Source organism: Oncorhynchus kisutch, linkage group LG14 (assembly GCF_002021735.2).
Source record: "Oncorhynchus kisutch isolate 150728-3 linkage group LG14, Okis_V2, whole genome shotgun sequence".
Classification (NCBI taxonomy): domain Eukaryota; kingdom Metazoa; phylum Chordata; class Actinopteri; order Salmoniformes; family Salmonidae; genus Oncorhynchus; species Oncorhynchus kisutch.
Genome location: NC_034187.2, coordinates 66,563,079 through 66,584,495, shown reverse-complemented (window position 1 = coordinate 66,584,495; position 21,417 = coordinate 66,563,079). Strand labels below are relative to the sequence as shown.

The following is a 21,417-nucleotide window of genomic DNA, read 5'->3' as shown; positions in this document are numbered from 1 at the left end:
CACACTGCCCAGAAAATTAGGTGGAAAATGAGCTGCACTTCCTAACCTGGCAAATGTATGACCATATAAGAGACACATATTTTCTCAGATTACACAGACCCACAAAGAATTTGAAAACAAATCCAATTTTCATAAACTCATATCTATTGGGTGAAATACCAGTGTGCCATCACAGCAGCAAGATTTGTGACCTGTTCCCACAAGAAAAGGGCAACCATTGAAGAACAAAAAACATTGTAAATACCACCCATATTTATGTTTATTTTTCCCTTTTGTAATTTACTATTTTCACATTGTTATAAACTGTACATAGCCACATGATGACATTTGAAATGTCTCTAGTCCTCTGAAACTTTTGTGAGTGTAACTTTTACTGTTTACCCCAACAATTTCTTTATGGACCAAATTCGACACTCATTGACCTCCATACGAAAACTCCTCGCTTGCTGAGAGAAAGAGAAGACAGGCTATGTGCTCACTGCCCACAAAATGAGGTGGAAACTGAGCTGCACTTCCTAACCTCCTGCCCAATGTATGACCATATTAGAGAGACATATTTCCCTCAGATTACACAGATACACAAAGAATTCGAAAACAAATCCAATTTTGAAAAACTCCCATATCTACTGGGTGAAATTCCACAGTGTGCCATCCCAGCAGCAAGATTTGCGACCTGTTGCCACGAGAAAAGGGCAACCAGTGAAGAACACACACCATTGTAAATACAACCCATATTTATGCTTATTTATTTTATCTTGTGTCCTTTACCATTTGTACATTGTTAAAACACTGTATATATATATATATATAATATGACATTTGTAATGTCTTTATTGTTTTGAAACTTCTGTATGTGTAATGTTTACTGTTAATTTTTATGGTTTATTTCACTTTATATATTCACTTTATATATTATCTACCTCACTTGATTTGGCAATGTTAACACATGTTTCCCATGCCAATAAAGCCCTTGAATTGAATTGAATTGAAAGAAACGAAAAATGCCACCTGATGGAGAAGAAACGAAAAATGCCACCTGATGGAGAAGATTTTTGGCCGAGCTGGGCCAATGATGTGTTTATACACGTCATTGAGTTAGGCCTCTCGCTTTGCTTCTTCCTCTTTGGTGGTGCTCTCGCTACGTCATGAAGAGAGAAATTCTCAGGCCGCATGTGTTGTGACAAAACACTTGCGCTTCACTGACAGCCACTCTTACCACTGCTTTTAAGTTATTAGAAGACACATTCAGGTGGTTATCTGTTAATATACGTATAAATAAATATACGGAAATGCCCAAGAAAGCAAAAGAAGATGCAGAATGGGAAGGAGAAGAGGGAGCAGCCCCACCAGCGGCGGCAGGTAGCTAATTGTTAGCAGCTAAGCTAACGGTTACATCTGAATCCTTTCCAGCCACTGCACCACAGTTGTTAACGTTAGCTATTGTGCATCAATGTGAAATGTAATTAACAAGTAGCTGTCCTGGCTGTCATATGATAGGGATTATTTTGACAGCAGTGTGGCTTTGGCGATGGTTAACTACCTAGAAACTACGTTAGCTAACTTGCTATCAATGTTTTGAAAATGATGCAATGCCATATGCATTCCTTGTAATTGTCAGACATGATTCATTGTTCTCTCTACTTGACAGTCAAGTAGAGAAACACTTCAACATGTAAAAGGGGTCCTTTGTGGAAGAATAATCAACACAGGGTCATGGCTAGTTATGCATTTCTCATTCATTCGAAGTCATGAAGAGAAGGTTAGCTCTGTCATAGCTAATATGCATTGTTAGAAGAACTGCTGTGTTGCCAAAAGTCATTCTGAAAATGCGCCAGCCCCGCTTCCCTTATAACGGGCTTTACCTCCCCGCCGGCTCATTCTGACCCTCTCTTTTGTCACTCAGTGCATCCATATGTTGATGACAAACTTGCTAATTTTGTTGCCTACATTTTCTCTCCCCACTTCAGAAAAATCAGTAAAGAAAGGAAAGAAGGATAAGAAGGGGAAGAAGAGTGTGAGTATACGTCTTTTGGGGATATTTTTAGTAGATTGAATGAGGCGAGAAAGAAAATGTAATCGTCGATGTGTGAACACATTAATCAAAATGTATCAACATCTCTCATTGACTGTCACACACTCTCTCTCACAGTTCTTTGATGAGCTGGCCACAGATAACAAAAAGGAGGATGGACCTGTGGTGAAGGAGACTCAAGGAAAGCAGGTAATTGTTTTCCTTTACTAATACAGATGATCATATGGGTCATTTTCAGTTGGATTACTTATTTTTGCATTACTGTATCAATAACACAATGTCCAGTGATATGTTGTCATTAATAGGTCCACCTATTACATAATTGTTATGTTTCTTCCCATCCCACCTAATTTGCTCTCTTGAAAGACAGAAGATGAGTTTGAAGAGGTTGGGGAGGTAGCCACTACTAGCCAGAGTTGTAGCTAGCTTGCAGTATTGAATCTCCAACATAGAACATCATGATTGATATATATATATATATATATATATATATATTTATTTTTTTAAATCATGACCTATGTGTTTCGTGTGGTCCCTCCCTGCTAATACCTAACCCTAGTAGTTATCATGTAAACCTTCATGCCCATCTAATATAATCTCTCTTGCTCTCAGCCTCAGAAGAAAAAGAAAGACCGGCGGAAAGGTAAAGGTGGCGAGGGAGACGATGATGATGACGAGGATATGATGGAGAAACTGAAGAAGCTGTCAGTGCAAGCCAGCGATGACGAGGAAGAGGAGGGTAAGTTGACTGCTTAGTAAGTCTGTCAAACATAAATGATGTATACATTTCAAGCTGGAAATGTGCAGAGTTGATAGCTTAACGAGACTTTCATCAACTTCTTGCTCTCTCTCTTATTTCAGTTGTGGCCCCCAGAAAAGGCAAGGGAAATAAGGTGAGTGTGTTGTGCATGCAACAGTCTTGGTCACTATATCTACAGTCTTAGCAGATTTGATCACTGTCCTATTCTATTTCATTTTGAGGGGAGACTACACTATAATCCACTTTTAAATTGTATTTGTTATTTTTGTTGTCTCAGGCAGGGAACATATTTGCAGCTCTCAGTCAGGGAGACAGTGATGGTGATGATGGAGTGGCTGGAGGGGAGGATGATAATGATGAAGAAGAGAGACGGATGAAGGTGTGTGGGGTTTGCTTCTTATGTTTATGTATCATGTTCTCTAACTTTGAATGTTGATTCTATTGATACTTTTTGTTTCAGAGGTCCAGGCATCTCTAAGAATGTGTTTATGTTTACTAATTCATCCATCCCTCCTTGTATTGTTCTTTCCTCTTCCTTTTCTACTGCCTTCTCTTCTCCTTTGGATTTCATCACACACTCACAATAAGACCTGCTACACATGTTCACATCCATATTCTTAGTGATCCCTAAATGATTACATTTTTTTGCATTTCATCTACATGCTTTGGACAAATTAGCAGAAAGGTTGGGGCTTGCAAGGCACTTAGAATCTAATGATTTGAATCAAGCATGTTATTTTTCGTCATAATGACATGGTGGTCTGGTGTAAGGACATGTCTAATATAAAGGAACTGGTGTATCTGTCTCCGTGCGTCTTTAATACTTTAACACAGGAGGTTGAGAAGGTGCAGAAGGGCAAGAAAAAAGATAAACCTAAGCCAAAACCAAATGCAAAGGTGGGTGATGGAATGTTTCTTCTCCTTCTGCACTCTTTTCTTTCCCTCTCCTTTCCCCTTTCTTCATACCCTTCGCCCCTGTGCCTATCTGTTTCCCATCCAACAGAGTTGATAAGCAGCACATTTTAAATGTTCACTAACACGTTCCCTTCTCAATCCATTTCCTTTTATTCCACTCTACTCTTTGTTTGATGTCTTTTCTCTTCGTACACCTCATATCTGCAGATCTAACCCACTGAGATACTCAATACAATAAAACCGTGTGAGTCTGATCTCACTTGTTCCCAGACATGGAGACTCACTCAATTTTTACTACATAATAACAGGCTCCCTCCGATGATGAGGCGGAGGAAGAGAAGAAAGACAAGGATGAGAAAAAAGCGGTAAACAAGAACCCAGAGGCTAAAACAACATCCAAGGTCAGGCTTCTGATTGGCTTGGTGGAATATTGCTTACACCTATCAAATCATTTTAGATCTACAGGAGCATCTAGAGAGTATTGATTTGGGATTCAGCATTATGTTGAGAACTAAATGAGAGACTCCTTTTCTCTTCCCTTGTAGGCAACTGAGGAAGATGAAGCAGAGGAGGAGAAGCCTCAGCCGAAGAAAGGCAAGAAGGAACAGCCCAAGGTGAGTGAAGAGCTCTCTTTGGTGTTTTTTTTATTTTATTTTACCTTTATTTTACTAGGCAAGTCAGTTAAGAACACATTCTTATTTTCAATGACGGCCTAGGAACAGGTTAACTGCCTGTTCAGGGGCAGAACGACAGATTTGTACCTTGTCAGCTCGGGGATTTGAACTTGCAACCTTCCGGTTACTAGTCCAACGCTCTAACCACTAGGCTACCCTGCCGCCCTCTCTTTGGTGTTAACAACACAAACTTTGTTTAAAACAGTTTTCCTTCTGGAATGTAGGGATGGCATTCGATTGAAAAAAATCATATTTAGCGACGTATATTGTGACCAAGTCCCAATACCCCCACCTGTAAACTGTCAAGAATGCAGGCCAATATAATGCATGGCAACAGTGTATGGGTCACGGTTACACTTAATGTCTTGTCAAGGTAGTTTCTGTAAAACCATAATGCTATGTGACTTGTCCTATTCAGAGGATGAACAAACCTGCTCGCCCGCCTCGCAGCGAAGATGAAGAGGGTGAAGACGATGAAGACGACACAATGAAGGTGTGTTTTTATGTCTAATCTGAGTGCTATATGGAAGGGTCATACATAGCATGTAGAGCCACCATAGAATGCCTAACTCCCTCTCATAGAACTGGCTCTCTCTCTGTCTGCCTCCCTTTCTACTGTCAGTGTGCTGAAGATGTGATCGCAGAGCAGGAGCAGGAGAAAGGTGACGACCCCTTTGCCAACATGAGCAAGAAGGAGAAGAAGAAGAAAAAGAAAATGGTAACCAGTCTATACATACACTACCGGTCAATAGTTTTAGAACACCTACTCATTCAAGGGTTTTTCTTTATTTGAACTATTTTCTACATTGTAGAATAGTAGTGATGATGTCAAAGCTATGAAATAACACGTATGGAATCATGTAGAAACCAAAAAAGTGTTAAACAAATCTAAATATATTTTATATTTGAGATTCTTCAAATAGCCACACTTTGCTTTGATGACAGCTTTGCACACTCTTGGCATTCTCTCAACCAGCTTCACCTGGAATGCTTTTACAAAAGTCTTGGGAGTTCCCACATATGCTGAGCACTTGTTGGCTGCTTTTCCTTCACTCTGGTCTGACTCATCCCAAACCATCTCCATTGGGTTGAGGTTGGGTAATTGTGGAGACGAGGAGGTCATCTGATGCAGCACTCCATCACTCTCCTTATTGTTAAAATAGCCCTTACACAGCCTAGAGGTGTGTTGGGTCATTGTCCTGTTGAAAAACAAATGATAGTCCCACTAAGCGCAAACCAGATAGGATGGCGTTTCACTGCAGAATGATGTGGTAGCCATGTTGGTTAAGTTTGCCTTGAATTCTAAATAAATCAGACAATGTCACCAGCAAAGCACCCCCACACAATAACACCACCTCCTCCATGCTTTTACGGTAGGAAATACACATGCAGTGATCATCCTTTCACCCACACCACGTCTCACAAAGTCATGGCAGTTGGGAACGAAAATCTCCAATTTGGACTCCATTGCTCGTGTTTCTTGGCCCAAGCAAGTCTCTTCTTCTTGTTGGTGTCCTTTAGCAGTTGTTTCTTTGCATCAATTATGACCATGAAGGCCTGATTCACAGTCTCCTCTGAACAGTTGATGTTGAGATGTGTCTGTTACTTGAACTCTGTGAAGCATTTATTTGGTCTGCAATCTGAGGTGCAGTTAACTCTAATGAACTTATTCTCTGCAGCAGAGGTAACTCTGGGTCTTCCTTTCCTGTGGCGGTCTTCATGAGAGCCAGTTTCATCATAGCACTTGATGGTTTTCGCGACTGTACTTGAAGAAACTTTCAAAGTTCTTATGTTCGCATTGACTGACCTTCATGTCTTAAAGTAATGATGGACTGTCATTTCTCTTTGCTTATTTCAGCTGTTCTTGCCATAATTTGGACTTGGTCTTTTACCAAATTATCTTCTGTTTACCCCCCCACCCCGCCTCGTCACAACACAACTGATTGGCTCAATAGCATTAAGAAGGAAAGAAATTCCACAAATTAACTTTGAACAAGGCACACCTGTTAATTGAAATGCATTCCAGGTGACTACATCATGAAGCTGGTTGAGAGATTGCCAAGAGTGTGCAAAGCTGTCAACAAGGAAATCAAAGTTTATTTATCACGTGGCCGAATACAACAGGTAGACCTTACAGTGAAATGCTTACTTACAGGCTCTAACCAAGAGTGCAAAAAAGGTATTAGGTGAACAGTAGGTAGGTAAAGAAATAAAACAACAGTAAAAAGACAGGCTATATACAGTAGCGAGGGTATAAATGTAGCGAGGCTACATACGGACACCGGTTAGTCAGGCTGATTGAGGTAGTATTAATCGATACCGATTAATCGGCCGATTTATTTGTAATAATGACAATTGTAACAATACTGAATGAACACTTATTTTAACTTAATATAATACATCAATAAAATCGATTTAGCCTCAAGTAAATAATGAAACATGTTCAATTTGGTTTAAATAATGCAAAAACAAAGTGTTGGAGAAGAAAGTAAAAGTGCAATATGTGCCATGTAAAAAAGCTAACGTTTCAGTTCCTTGCTCAGAAGATGAGAACATATGAAAGTTGGTGGTTCCTTTTAACATGAGTCTTCAATATTCCCAGGTAAGACGTTTTAGGTTGTAGTTATTATAGGACTATTTCCCTCTATACCATTTGTATTTCATTAACCTTTGATTATTGGATGTTTTTATAGGCACTTTAGTATTGCCAGTGTAACAGTATAGCTTCCATCCCTCTACTCGCTCCTCCCTGGGCTCGAACCAGCAACACAACGAAAACAGCCACCATCGAACCAGCGTTACCCATGCAGAGCAAGGGGAACAACTACTAGAAGGCTCAGAGCGAGTGACGTTTGAAATCCTATTAGCGCGCGCTTACTAGCTAGCCATTTTACTTCGGTTACACCAGCCTCATCTCGGGAGTTGATAGGCTTGAAGTCATAAACAGCGCAATGCTTGACGCACAACGAAGGGCTGCTGGTAGTGCCTTGTGGTAAGAGGCAGTGATGCAACCAGTTAGGATGCTCTCGATGTTGCAGCTGTAGAACCTTTTGAGGATCTCAGGACCCATGACAAATCTTTTTAGTTTCCTGAGGAGGAATAGGCTTTGTTGTGCCCTCTTCACGACTGTCTTGGTGTGTTTGGACCATTCTAGTTTGTTGTTGATGTGGACACCAAGGAACTTGAAGCTCTCAACCTGCTCCACTACAACCCCGAGAAGGGGGGCGTGCTCAGTCCTCCTTTTCATGTAGTCCACGATCATCTCCTTTGTCTTGATCACGTTGAGGGAGAGGTTGTTGTCCTGGTACCACACGGCCAGGTCTCTGACCTTCTCCCTTTAGGCTGTCTCATCGTTTTCGGTGATCAGGCCTACCACTGCTGTGTCATCAGCAAACTTAACGATGGTGTTGGAGTCGTGCCTGGCCATGCAGTCGTGGGTGAATAGGGAGTAGAGGAGGGCACTGAGCACTCACCCCTGGGGAGCTCCAGTGTTGAGGATCAGCGTGGCAATGTGTTGCTACCTACCCTCACCACCTGGGGGCGGCCCATCAGGAAGTCCAGGATCCTTAGCTTAGTGATGAGCTTTGAGGGTACTATGGTGTTGAGCGCTGAGCTGTAGTAAATTAATAACATTCTCACATACAGTGGGGCAAAAAAAGTATTAGATCACCACCAATTGTGCAAGTTCTCCCACTTAAAAATATGAGAGAGGCCTGTAATTTTCATCATAGGTACATTTCAACTATGACAGAAAAAATGAGAAAAAAAATCCAGAAAATCACATTGTTGAATTTTTTATTAATTTATTTGCAAATTATGGTGGAAATTAAGTATTTGGTCACCTACAAACAAGCAAGATTTCTGGCTCTCACAGACCTGTAACTTCTTCTTTAAGAGGCTCCTCTGTCCTCCACTCGTTACCTGTATTAAGTTCACCTGTTTGAACTTGTTATCAGTATAAAAGACACCTGTCCACAACCTCAAACAGTCACACTCCAAACTCCACTATGGCCAAGACCAAAGAGCTGTCAAAGGACACCAGAAACAAAATTGTAGACCTGCACCAGGCTAGCAAGACTGAATCTGCAATAGGTAAGAAGCTTGGTTTGAAGAAATCAACTTTGGGAGCAATTATTGGGAAATGGAAGACATACCACTGATAATCTCCCTCAATCTGGGGCTCCACACAAGATCTCACCCCATGGGGTCAAAATGATCACAAGAACGGTGAGCAAAAATCCCAGAACCACACGGCGGGACCTAGTGAATGACCTGCAGAGAGCTGGGACCAAAGTAACAAAGCCTACCATCAGTAACACACTACACCGCCAGGGGCTCAAATCCTGCAGTGCCAGACATGTCCCCGTGCTTAAGCCAGTACATGTCCAGGCCCGTCTGAAGTTTGCTAGAGAGCATTTGGATGATCCAGAAGAAGATTGGGAGAATGTCATATGGTCAGATGAAACCAAAATATAACTTTTTGGTAAAATCTCAACTCGTCGTGTTTGGAGGACAAAGAATGCTGAGTTGCATCCAAAGAACACCATACCTACTGTGAAGCATGGGGGTGGAAACATCATGCTTTGGGGCTGTTTTTCTGCAAAGGGACCAGGACGACTCAATGAATGGGGCCATGTATCGTGAGATTTTGAGTGAAAACCTTCCATCAGCAAGGGCATTTTTTATTTTACCTTTATTTAACCAGGCAAGTCAGTTAAGAACAAATTCTTATTTTCAATGACGGCCTAGGAACAGTGGGTTAACTGCCTGTTCAGGGGCAGAACGACAGATTTGTACCTTGTCAGCTCGGGGGTTTGAACTCTCTAACCACTAGGCTACCCTGCCGCCCCAGATGAAACGTGGCTGGGTCTTTCAGCATGACAATGATCCCAAACACACCGCCAGGGCAACGAAGGAGTGGCTTCGTAAGAAGCATTTCAAGGTCCTGGAGTGGCCTAGCCAGTCTCCAGTTCTCAACCCCATAGAAAATCTTTGGAGGGAGTTGACAGTCCGTGTTGCCCAGCAACAGCCCCAAAACATCACTGCTCTAGAGGAGATCTGCATGGAGGAATTGGCCAAAATACCAGCAACAGTGTGTGAAAACCTTGTGAAGACTTACAGTAAACGTTTGACCTCTGTCATTGCCAATAAAGGGTTTAAAACAAAGTATTGAGAAACTTTTGTTATTGACCAAATACTTATTTTCCACCATAATTTGCTAATAAATTCATAAAAAATCCTACAATGTGATTTTCTGGATTTTTTTTTTCTTCTCATTTTGTCTGTCATAGTTGAAGTGAACCTATGATGAAAATTACAGGCCTCTCTGATCTTTTTAAGTGGGAGAACTTGCACAATTGGTGGCTGACTAAATACTTTTTTACCCCACTGCACATAAGTGTTTATTTTGTCCAGGTGGGAAAGGGCAGTGTGGAGTGCAATAGAAATTGCATCATCTGTAGATCTGTTTGGGCGGTATGCAAATTGGAGTGGGTCTAGGGTTTCTGGGATAATGGTGTTGATGTGAGCCATTACCAACCTTTCAAAGCACTTCATGGCTACGGATGTGAGTGCTACGGGTCTCTAGTCATTTAGGCAGGTTACCTTTGTGTTCTTGGGCACAGGGACTATGGTGGTCTGCTTGAATCATGTTGGTATTACAGACTATCAGGGACATGTTGAAAATGTCAGTGAAGACAGCTGCCAGTTGGTCAGCACATGCCCGGAGCACACGTCCTGGTAACCCGTCTGGCCCCGCAGCCTTGTGTATGTTGACCTGTTTAAAGGTCTTACTCACGTTGGCTACGGAGAGCTTGATCACAAAGTCGTCCAGAACAGCTGATGCTCTCATGCATGCCTCAGTGTTTCTTGCCTTGAAGCAAGCATAGAAGTGATTTAGCTCGTCTGGTAGGCTCGTGACACTGGGCAGCTCGCGGCTGTGCTTCCCTTTGAAGTCTGTAGTAGTTTGCAAGCCTTGCCACATAAGACGAGCATCCGAGCCGATGTAGTATGATTCAATCTTAGCCCTGTATTGACGCTTTGCCTGTTTGATGGTTTGTCGCAGGGCATAGCAAGATTTCTTGTTAGCTTCCGGGTTAGAGTCCTGCATCTTGAATGCAGCGGCTCTACCCTTTATCTCAGTGCGAATGTTGCCTGTAATACATGGCTTCTGGTTGGGGTACAGTCACTGTGGGGACGACGTCCTCAATGCACTTATTGATAAAGCGAGTGACTGATGTGGTGTACTCCTTTCCCTCTGGTTACACATTTAACATGTTGATGGAAATTTGGTAGAACTGATTTAAGTTTCCCTGCATAAAAGTCTCTGGCTACTAGGAGCGTCGCCTCTGGGTGAGTGGTTTCCTGTTTGCTTATTTCCTTATACAGCTGACTGAGTGTGGTCTTAGTGCCAGCATCTGTCTGTGGTGGTAAATAAACAACCACGAAGGTATAGCTGAAAACTCTACGCAAGTAGTGTTGCCCTCAATTTATCCCAATATACTCCAGGCGAGCAAAATCTACAGACTTCCAGTAGATTTCGTGCACCAGCTGTTGTTTACAAATATGCACAGACCGCCTCCCCTCGTCTTACCGGAGTGTGCTGTTCTATCCTGCCGGTGCAGCGTATATCCCACTAGCTGAAAATCCATGTCGTCATTCAGCCACGATTCCGTGAAACATAGGATATTACAGTTTTTGATGTCCTGTTGGTAGGATATTTGTGATCGTACCTCGTCTAGTTTATTGTCCAATGATTGCACGTTGGCGAGTAGTATTGACGGTAACGGCAGCTTTCCCACTTGCATTTTCTGGGTCTTTACCAGGCATCCGGCTCTTTGTCCTCTGTACCTGTGTCGCTTCCTCTTGCCAATAACTGGGATGTTGGCCTTGTCGGGTGTTTGGAGAATGTCCTGTGTGTCCTGCTTGTTGAAGAAAAAAATCTTTGTCTAATCCGAGGTGAGTGATCGCTGTCCTGATATGCAGAAGCTCTTTTTTGCAGGAAGATACGGTTGCAGAATCATTGTGTACAAAATAAGTTACAAATAACGTGGAAAAACCCCCACATAATAGCAATTGGTTGGGCGCCCGTAAAACTGCTGCCATTTCTTCCGGCACCATAGTCAGGGTGGCTATTTGAAGAATCTCAAATATAAAATATATTTTGATTTAACACTTTTTTGGTTACTATATAATTCCATATGTGTGTTGTCTTCACTCGTATTCTACAATGTAGAAAATAGTACAAATAAAGAAAAACCCTTGCATTAGTAGGTGTTCTAAAACTTTTGACCGGTAGTGTATGCTCGACCAGACACAGAAGAAGCTTTTTATTCATTGGAAGTGTGTGTCCATGCCTCTGTGTTTCTAGATAGAATATGAGAAGCAGGTGGCCAGTGTGCGTGCTGCCAACGCCATCGAGGGCGATTTCTCAGTGTCCCAGGCTGAGTTGTCTTCCAGGCAGGCCATGCTGGAGAACGCATCAGATATCAAGGTGACCTGACCGTCTCAACTCATCGAGTGTTACTTTATTCTGAAAAATTAAGTGAAAAGTTAATAGAACATAGTTCTTGAATACTGAAGAAAATGTATTAAACATAGACAGTATGAGGTGGTCCCTTCAACCATTCTATACTGTGGAATGGGCATCTTTGATGGGGGTGGGGGCCACAAAACCCCATGGTCAGAGAAGATTATTCAGTTTTATAACTAATTTCCTGTAATTCTACACATTTTGCCATAGGGTGGAGAGAAATGTTTTCATTTTTGAATATGATATCTGATTGGGACTAACTAACAAAATCAATGGGGGCACCCCGGACGTTAATTCGACCATGATAGTAAGTTTAGATAGCTGGCCGCTAAACTAACTTAGTCCATGTCAGCTAAAATTTTTTAGATTTGCTGACTGACTTGACATAACAAGACGACAACTGCTAATGCACAACCAAATTTCGAAATTGCACCTTGTGTATTCTACTGCCCTTATGTGTAACAGTAAGTTGACACCCTAACTGAGTTCCTAATTAAAAACAAAAATGTAAATTGATCAGAGGGCCTTCGGGCCACCAGTTGCCCATCCTGCCTGCAGAATGTCAAGTGGGAATCCATGAGTATCAGAGTTCACCTGTAGGGGTTTCAGTGTTTTAATGTCTCCCCCAGCTGGAGAGGTTCAGTATATCAGCTCACGGGAAGGAGCTGTTTGTCAACGCAGATCTCCTGGTGGTGGCAGGAAGACGCTACGGTCTGGTTGGACCTAACGGAAAGGGGAAGACCACTCTCCTGAAACATATCGCCAACAGAGCTCTCAGTATCCCTCCTAACATTGACGTGCTGCTCTGTGAGCAAGGTATTTCACTTGCCCTCTGAAGAATACCCCACCCCATCATACCCTTCTCTCTGTCTCTCATCATCTATCTGTTTGCATGTCTTTTGTCCCTACCCCCTGTCTCAACACTCCTCTCTCTACTCCTCTTCTCCCTTCACCCCAACCCTCTCTAACACCCTATGTCTCTCTCCATAGAGGTGATAGCTGATGACACCCCGGCGGTCCAGGCTGTGTTGAAGGCAGACACGAGGCGTCTGAAGCTCCTAGAAGAGGAGAGACAACTCCAGGCTCTGCTGGAGAAAGGAGAAGACAGCGTGGCTGAGAGACTGGACAAGGTATGGTGAAGCATTATAATGAAACCCTAATGCCTAGTTAAATAAAATAAAAACTATTTATACAATTTAGTTAGATCTGCCAGGTGAAATATCCACTTCCTAATTTCTATGATAATGTTATTTGTTTAGTAAACATGGTTATTTACCAGCATGACTTTTATTACTTTTTTTATTTTTTTTACTACTCTCTCATTTTAAGAACTTATCTGTTTTTTTTCTAGACACCGTTTTTTAATTCAGACTGTGGTAACAGACTTTGGAGTTATTGTCTCTTAGGCTGCATTAAGACAGAAATATAATATCTGTCAATAGACTAAGCCACTGCTTGTCTACATATTGTGTGTCCGTCTCAACCAGGTCTATGAGGAGTTGAGGATCATCGGGGCAGCAGCAGCGGAGGCTAAAGCCCGTCGTATCCTGGCTGGTCTCTCCTTCACCCCAGAGATGCAGAATCGAGCTACCAAGAAGTTCTCTGGAGGCTGGAGGATGAGAGTCTCACTTGCCAGGTAAGACTTTTTTGGAATTCCAGGTGTAGGATCTTAATTTGATCACTCTTTTGTTGCTGAGAATTTGAAATGCAGATGAGTTTCATGATTTCAATAAATTCACTGAAAACCCACACTACCACATGGTTATTAACAGTATCGCACTTTATGTAACCCAGTTTTGGCCAGCTAATAGCATAACCACCGATCAAGCAACATTATGGACTTAACATTCAAATCCTGTTGCTGCAGGATTATTTTACCGTAACAACATAGGTCAAATGAAGATCCTATATCTGTAGACCCCCTTGCCCTGCTTAGGCACTTATATAGATCTGAAGGGATTTTTTATTTAGAGGTTTTAGCTATATGGCAATTGCTTCAATTGTTTTTTCTTTAGCTACTTTTTAAAAAGTGCATTTTTGCAGCGTCACTTTTAGAGATAATAAAACAAAAGCATAACAGAGATAAAAACAGCAGTGAAAACTCGAACCTAAGCTTCCTGTGGCTCTCTCCTACCAGAGCTCTGTTCATGGAGCCCACCCTGCTGATGCTGGATGAGCCCACCAACCATCTTGACCTCAACGCTGTCATCTGGCTCAACAAGTAAGGGCACACCACACAGTCTTTTACTTAAATATAATTTATTTCCCAGGGACAGGACACCACACAACATACAGCTGCTTACTCAATGGGTCTCCTTTCAGCCCTGCATCTGTGAATGATAAACTACAGTGGCTAATATATCAATCTCTCCACCTAGCTACCTTCAGGGCTGGAAGAAGACTCTCCTCATCGTGTCTCACGACCAGAGTTTCCTGGACGATGTGTGTACTGACATCGTTCACCTGGACAACCAGAAACTTTACTACTACAGAGGGAACTACTGTGAGTATTTGCTATGTACATTCTTTCTCCTTCCCCACAAACTGTTAGCCTGGAAATACTTCAACACAACACAAAACAAAAATGTGTGTATTTGGTTATTGACATACTACACTGAACAAAAATATCAATTCAACATGTAAATTGTTGGTCCCATGTTTCATGAGATGAAATAAAAGATTCCAGAAGTGTTCCGTACGCACAAAAAGCTTGTTTCTCAAAAAAATTCTGTACAAATGTGTTTAGATCCCTGTTAGTGAGCATTTCTCCTTTGCCATCCACCTGACAGGTGTGGCATATCAAGAAGCTGATTAAACAGCATGATCATTACACAGGTGCACCTTGTACTGGGGACAATAAAAGGTCACTCTAAAATGTGCAGTTTTGTCACACAACACAATGCCGCAGATGTCTCAAGTTTTGAGGGAGAGTGCAATTGGCATGTTGACTGCAGGAATATCCACCAGAGCTGTTGCCACAGCATTGAATGTTCATTTCTCTACCATAATCCGCCTCCAACGTCGTTTTAGAGAATTTGGCCGCATGTCCAACCGACCTCACAACCGCAGACCATGTGTAACCACGCCAGCCCAGGATCTTCACCTGCGGGTTTGACTGAGACCAGCCACCTGGACAGCTGATAAAACTGTAGGTTTGCAAATAGTTTCTGCACAAACCGTCTCAGGGAAGATCATCTGCGTGCTCATTGTCCTCACCAGGTTCTTGACCTGACTGCAGTTCGGGGGCATAACTGACTTCTGTGGGCAAATACTCACCTTAGATGACCACTGGCAAGCTGGAGAAGTGTTCTCTTCACAGATGAATCTTGTTTTCAACTGTACCAGGCAGATGGAAAACAGTGTGTTTGGAGTTGTATGGGCGAGAGGTTTGCTGATGTCAATGTTACGAACAGAGTACCCTGCGGTGGTGGCGTGGGTATAGTATGGATAGGCATTCGCTACGAACACAATTGCATTGTATCGATGGCAATGTGAATGCGCAGAAATACTGTGACGAGATCCTGAAGGCCCATTGTCATGCCATTCATCCACCTCCATCACCTGATGTTTCAGCATGATAACGCACGGCCCCATGTTGCAAGAATCTGTACACAATTCCTAGAAACTGAAATTTTCCCTGTTCTTCCATGGCCTGCATACCAGACATGTCACCCTTTGACCATGCTTGGGATGCTCTGGATCGACATGTGTTACAGTTCCAGCCAATATCCAGCAACTTCGCACAGCCATTGAAGAAGAGTAGGACAGCATTCCACAGGCCACAATCAACAGCCTGATCAACTCAATGCGAAGGAGATGTGTCGCTGCATGAGGAAAATAGTGGTCACACCAGATGCTGACTGGATTTCTGATCCACACCCCTATCTTTTTTTTAAGGTATCTTTGACCAACAGATGCATATCTGTATTCCAAGTCCTGTGAAATCCATTGATTAGGGCCTAATGAACTGTAATTTAGTCAAATCTTTGAAATTGTTGTATATTGCATTTGTTTTTGTGTAGGTACGTGTTCTATTAATGTAGAACATGTATCTGATCTCTCCAGGAGTAGCATCAGTTGTCTTTTGCATGCTAGGGGCATCTAACCCTCGCACTTGTCTTTTTCCACTTGCACTGACAGTTGATACAACTGAGATTTGGTTATTTATGACTGAGCTATGTCTCACCTAGCTATCTTAAGATGAACTGTTGCACTACATCTGGATACGAGTGTCTGCTAATTTACTCAAATGTATTTTTCACTCTGTCTCCCTCTCAGTAACGTTTAAGAAGATGTACGTTCAGAAGCAGAAGGAGCTCCAGAAACAGTACGACAAACAGGAGAAGAAGCTCAAGGATCTCAAGGCTGGGGGGAAGTCCACCAAACAGGCCGTAAGTTTAGTTCAGCTACCTGTTTAGACATGGTTCTACCTGGATCTGTCTCGCTCTCTGTACTTCTCCCATCATCCACTGTTTTCTGTCTATCTCTCTAGGAGAAGCAGACTAAGGAAGCCTTGACCAGGAAGCAGGCGAAGGGAAAGAAGAAGGGAGGGGTGGAAGAGGAGAGTCTGGAAGCAACAGAGCTGCTCAAACGACCCAAAGAGTACACTGTCAAATTCACCTTCCCCAACCCCCCTTCTCTCTCTCCTCCCATCCTCGGACTGCACAGTGAGTTCTCCCTCTCTTTTTCCTCTTCCTCTCTCTCTCTTTGTATATCCCTGTTAACCCTCCGCTCTCTGTCTGTCTCAGGTGTGGACTTTGCCTTTGAAGGACACAAACCTCTCTTCAAGAATGTGGACTTTGGTATCGACATGGAGACTAGAAGTATGGAGAAATTATTTCTGTTTGAAAACCTGGGCCATGTCATTAGCCTCCATACTATACCTGACAGCTCTTTATCCTTGTTCAGTTTGTATAGTTGGACCCAATGGAGTCGGGAAGAGTACCCTACTACTACTTCTCACTGGCAGGTTAAATCCAGTGAGTTTGCCTCCAAACAAAAATAACAACAAAAGTATCCTTACAAATGCAAATACGGCATCTGCTTTTTCACTGATGGGTATAACTGTGTGTCAGACTAAATGTGTGTTGATTTGCCTTTCAGATCAAGGGGGAGATGAGAAAGAACCATCGGCTGAAGGTGGGCTTCTTTAACCAGCAATATGCTGACCAGCTGAACATGGAGGAGGCAGCTACAGAGTACCTCCAGAGGAACTTCAACCTGCCCTACCAGGACAGCAGGAAGTGTCTGGGCCGCTTCGGACTGGAGAGTCATGCACACACCATCCAGATCTCCAAGCTATCAGGTTAGGAATAGAAACATGCATGCACACACATGTGCAAGCACACACACCATCATCCATTGTCAATCTGTTTATGTTCCCCTCCATCCAGGTGGTCAGAAAGCCCGAGTGGTATTCGCTGAGCTGGCCTGTCGACAACCTGACGTTCTCATCCTAGATGAGCCTACTAACAACCTGGACATTGAGTCGATCGATGCCTTATCAGAAGCAATTAATGAGTACAAAGGAGGTATGTACACAAATACAAGAGGCTGTTTGGTATTGAGGGTTTCTTTTGTTTAAATGTAGGATCAGAAAGTCGCCTCAGATATGGGGTAGCTGTGGCCAATGTTCCCTCTAATTGTTTGAGGAAATTTCAGGTCTGCTGAGCACGAACTTGAACGTTGTGAAAATTCTGTTTAACTTCTGGCGTGCGTTTACATGGAAATAGGGCCAAAATATATTATCATGGAAATAGCTGTTCTATCATTCATTCTACAGTAGCAGCCAATGTGTGGTGTTAAATATAGGCCTTACATTCCATGAGACTTTTGAAAAAATGAAATAAAACATGTAGGGATTGACAGGTTAATGTTTATCCACTTGTCCTTCAGACAAGGTGACTGAAACAAATTGATGCAAGAAACAACTTTACAAAAATCTAAACGCACAACATGCAACAATTTCAAAGATTTTACTGAGCTATAGTTCATATTAGGAAATTAGTCAATTGAAATGAATTAATTAGGCCCTAATCTATGGATATCACAGGACTGGGAATACAGATATGCATCTGTTGGTCACAGGTACCTTGAAAAAGAAAGTAGGGGCGTGATAAGAAAACTAGTCCGTATCTGATGTGTCCTGCTGCATGAGACCACATCTCCTTCTCATAAAGTTGATCAGGCTGTTGATTGTGGAATGTTGTCCCACTCTTGGTTGTGCGAAGTTGCTGGACATTGGCGGGAACTGGAACACGTTGTCTTACATGTAGATCCAGAGCATCCCAAACGTGCTCAATGGGTAACAATGGATAAGAGTATGCAGAGCATGGAAGAACTGGGACATTTTCAGCTTCCAGGAATTGTGTACAGATTCTTGAGACATGGGGAAATGCATTATCATGCTGAAACATGATGTGATGACAGCGGATGAATGGCACAACGACAGGCCTCAAGATCTCATCACGTTATCTCTGTGCATTCAAATTGCCATCGATAAAATGCAATTGTGTTCATAGTCTATAGCTTATGCCTGCCCATAACCCCATCCCTCCCATAGGGCAAACCGCTCACCCACACGTCACCATACACCTGGTCTGCGGTTGTGAGACCGGTTGGATGTACTACCAAATTTTCTAAAACAATGTTGGAGGCAGCTTATGGTAGAGAAATTAACATTCAATTCTCTGGCAACAGCTCAGGAGGACATTCATGCAGTTAGCATGTCAAGTTGAGAGAGAGTGCAATTGGCATCTGTGGCATTGTGTTGTGAGACAAAACTGCATATTATTGTCCCCAGCACAAGGTGCACCTGTGTAATGATAATGCTGTTTAATAATCAGCTTCTTGATAATCCATCCACCTGACAAGTGTGGATTATCTTGGCTAAGGAGAGATGCTCACTAACAGGGATGTAAACAAATTTGTGCCCAAAATGAGAGAAATAAGCTTTTTGTGTGTATGGAACACTTCTGTTATCTTTTATTTCAGCTCATGAAACTGTGTTTATATTTCTGTTCAGTGTAAAATTCATTATTACCATACTATTATTACAGAGAATCAGACAAATTATGCTACACTCTGCCGATTGACTACTTAGCTTATTCAAGCCCGTCTCAAAATGCAACACTGCTCTTTACCTAACTTGCTTTTCAAAGATGGCTAGAAATGCACACTTTTGTGCTCTTGTAGGAAGCAACCACTGCCCCATTGTTGACTAGAAATTAGCTATAACTGGGCTAATAACTCAAACTAGCAAAGAATATGAACAAATATACACACCTGGCTACATGCAGCTCTTGCTTTGAGCTCAAAACAAGCACATCTACTCTCGACCACTCATGCTGTAAACACAGTCCAGTTCAAAGTAAATGGCACAGATCCATATGGCGATGGTCTATTTGCATATAGGGATACTGAGGTCTGATTGGTTATGGCACACCGGTTTGTGTAAAGTATGGGCCTGAATTGTGCCTGTCAATGCAATAGAATCCGACTGTAATGTGCTCTGCCTACAATAAAATCTATTGCATTGTTCATTTTGTTTCGGTATGTTGATTTGATCACAATTCGCACAGTAGAGGGAAGTGTTAACTAGTTTTCCCCTTTTAGTTAAGTTCAATCTCGTGCTGATATTTCTCCTGCGGGGCATTCCCGGGGGAGCTGGGAACAGTGGTGGCGGCATAAATAAAATGTCTCAACATCAAACATAATTAGCATGCTGCTGATAGTGCCTTTTGGTAGACTCTTCTGACAGTGTTTCTCATATGTAACATGTTCATTCCTTGCTGTTGTCCCTCCATAGCTGTGATCATCGTGAGCCACGATGCCCGGCTGATCACTGAGACAGCCTGTCAGCTGTGGGTGGTGGAGGATCGGTCTGTCAACCAGATAGACGGGGACTTCGAGGACTACAAACGGGAGGTCCTGGAATCACTGGGGGAGACCCTGGTCCACAAGGTCAAAGAGTGACCTACCTACTGCAGAACCGGGGCTCTATTGGCACTCTATTCCCTGTACTGCACCATTTATCACCAGAGCACTATGGGCCCTGGTCAAATGTACTGCACTATGTAGGGAATAGGGTACCATTTTGAACAGACCCCAGGAGGAAATGGAAATGTAATGCAAAATAACCTACCACTGAAGCTGGCTATGTCATTAACTCAGTTAACTGCTGGAGTGTATCTCGATAGTCTAAAGTGGCTTTGTTTTCTTGTCTCGCCTGATCGTTCACCACTTATTTGAATAAGCATCATGGCTTAAGTCTCTCCCAAATCAGTTTATTTGAAGAAAGGTGTGGCGAGGAAGCCACGTTAAGAGTATTGAGAATACACCCCTGGTGTACTGCAGTATCCTCTCGGCCTATGAGATGCATACATTTTCTTGAGTCCAATTTGCCACCCCCTCCACACAACTGTATATCTGAAAAGATAGGGTGTGATTTGGAATTCAGAATTTGACTGGACAAGTGGGCATGTCTCACCCAGGTGACAATGGGACAGAAATAGCAACATGCTGAAGTATTTCTATTATAGAGGAAATGGCAATACATTACCAGTGGATCCACACATGTAGAAACCAAGCTCTTATTACCTGGGAATAAACATGTTGACACCTGTATGATTAAGTATTTACTACAGACAAAAAGGCAATTCAATAAATGGATTTTGCATCTTAATGTCTATTGTACAACTTGTCTCTAAATATTAAACATTGAGCATAGATGTAGAACAGATTAGACAGATTTCTCATGTACATGAGCTGATTATTCACTTATCAGTCATGCTGTTGTTGTCACTTTACCTCTACACACAGTAGAAGTAGGAAGTTTCCATACACCTTAGCCAAATACATTTAAACTCATTTTCACAATTCCTGACATTTAATACTAGTAAAAATTCCCTGTCTTAAGTCAGTTAGGATCACCATTTTATTTTAATGTGAAATGTCAATAATAGTGATTTCAGCTTTTATTTCTTTCATCACATTCCCAATGGGTCAGAGTTTACATACACTCACTCAATTAGTATTTGGTAGCATTGCCTTTACATTTTTTGACTTGGGTCAAACATTTCAGGTAGCCTTCCACAAGCTTCCCACAATAAGGTGGGTGAATTTTGGCCCATTCCTCCTGACAGAGCTGGTGTAACAGTCAGATTTGTAGGCCTCCTTGCTCACACACACATTTTCAGTTCTGCCCACAGATTTTCTATAGGATTGAGGTCAGGGCTTTGTGATGGCCACTCCAACACCGTGACTATGTTGTCCTTAAGCCATTTTGCCACAACTTTGGAAGACCCATTTCCTGACTGACGTCTTGAGATGTTGCTTCAATATTTCCACAATTTTCCATCCCTCATGATGCCATCTATTTTGTCAATTGCGCCAGTCCCTCCTGCAGCAAAGCACCCCCAAACATGATGCTGCCACCCCCATGCTTCACGGTTGGGATGGTGTTCTTCGTCTTGCAAGCCTCTCACTTTTTCCTCCAAACATGATG

The 21,417-nt window shown here is 42.4% G+C and overlaps 1 protein-coding gene across 2 annotated transcripts; it reads left to right on the top strand.

Moving 5' to 3' along the window:
* Positions 1–1,080: 1,080 nt before the first annotated feature.
* Positions 1,081–20,595, top strand: LOC109903464 (ATP-binding cassette sub-family F member 1). Of its 2 annotated transcripts, XM_020500202.2 has the most exons (24): positions 1,115–1,359; positions 1,968–2,014; positions 2,150–2,221; positions 2,645–2,771; positions 2,894–2,925; positions 3,070–3,171; positions 3,627–3,689; positions 4,016–4,108; positions 4,253–4,321; positions 4,800–4,874; positions 5,004–5,099; positions 11,751–11,873; positions 12,542–12,728; positions 12,903–13,042; positions 13,400–13,548; positions 14,050–14,133; positions 14,291–14,415; positions 16,191–16,303; positions 16,405–16,579; positions 16,661–16,735; positions 16,821–16,891; positions 17,016–17,217; positions 17,306–17,443; positions 19,720–20,595. In XM_020500202.2, the coding sequence occupies exons 1-24, from the start codon at positions 1,290–1,292 to the stop codon at positions 19,884–19,886; spliced, it is 2,595 nt and encodes an 864-aa protein (XP_020355791.1). In that variant the 5' UTR covers positions 1,115–1,289; the 3' UTR covers positions 19,887–20,595. The 2 variants fall into 2 exon arrangements, with proteins under 2 accessions (XP_020355792.1, XP_020355791.1); XM_020500203.2 differs by lacking the exon at positions 3,627–3,689 and having other exon boundaries at positions 1,081–1,359.
* Positions 20,596–21,417: the final 822 nt, after the last annotated feature.

Coding starts and splice junctions, on each gene's coding strand:
- LOC109903464 (XM_020500202.2), top strand. CDS start 1,290: ATGCCCAAGAAAGCAAAAGAAGATGCAGAATGGGAAGGAGAAGAGGGA. Junction 14,134..14,290: donor GCTGTCATCTGGCTCAACAA/GTAAGGGCACAC, acceptor CTCTCCACCTAG/CTACCTTCAGGGCTGGAAGA. Junction 16,736..16,820: donor TATCGACATGGAGACTAGAA/GTATGGAGAAAT, acceptor ATCCTTGTTCAG/TTTGTATAGTTGGACCCAAT.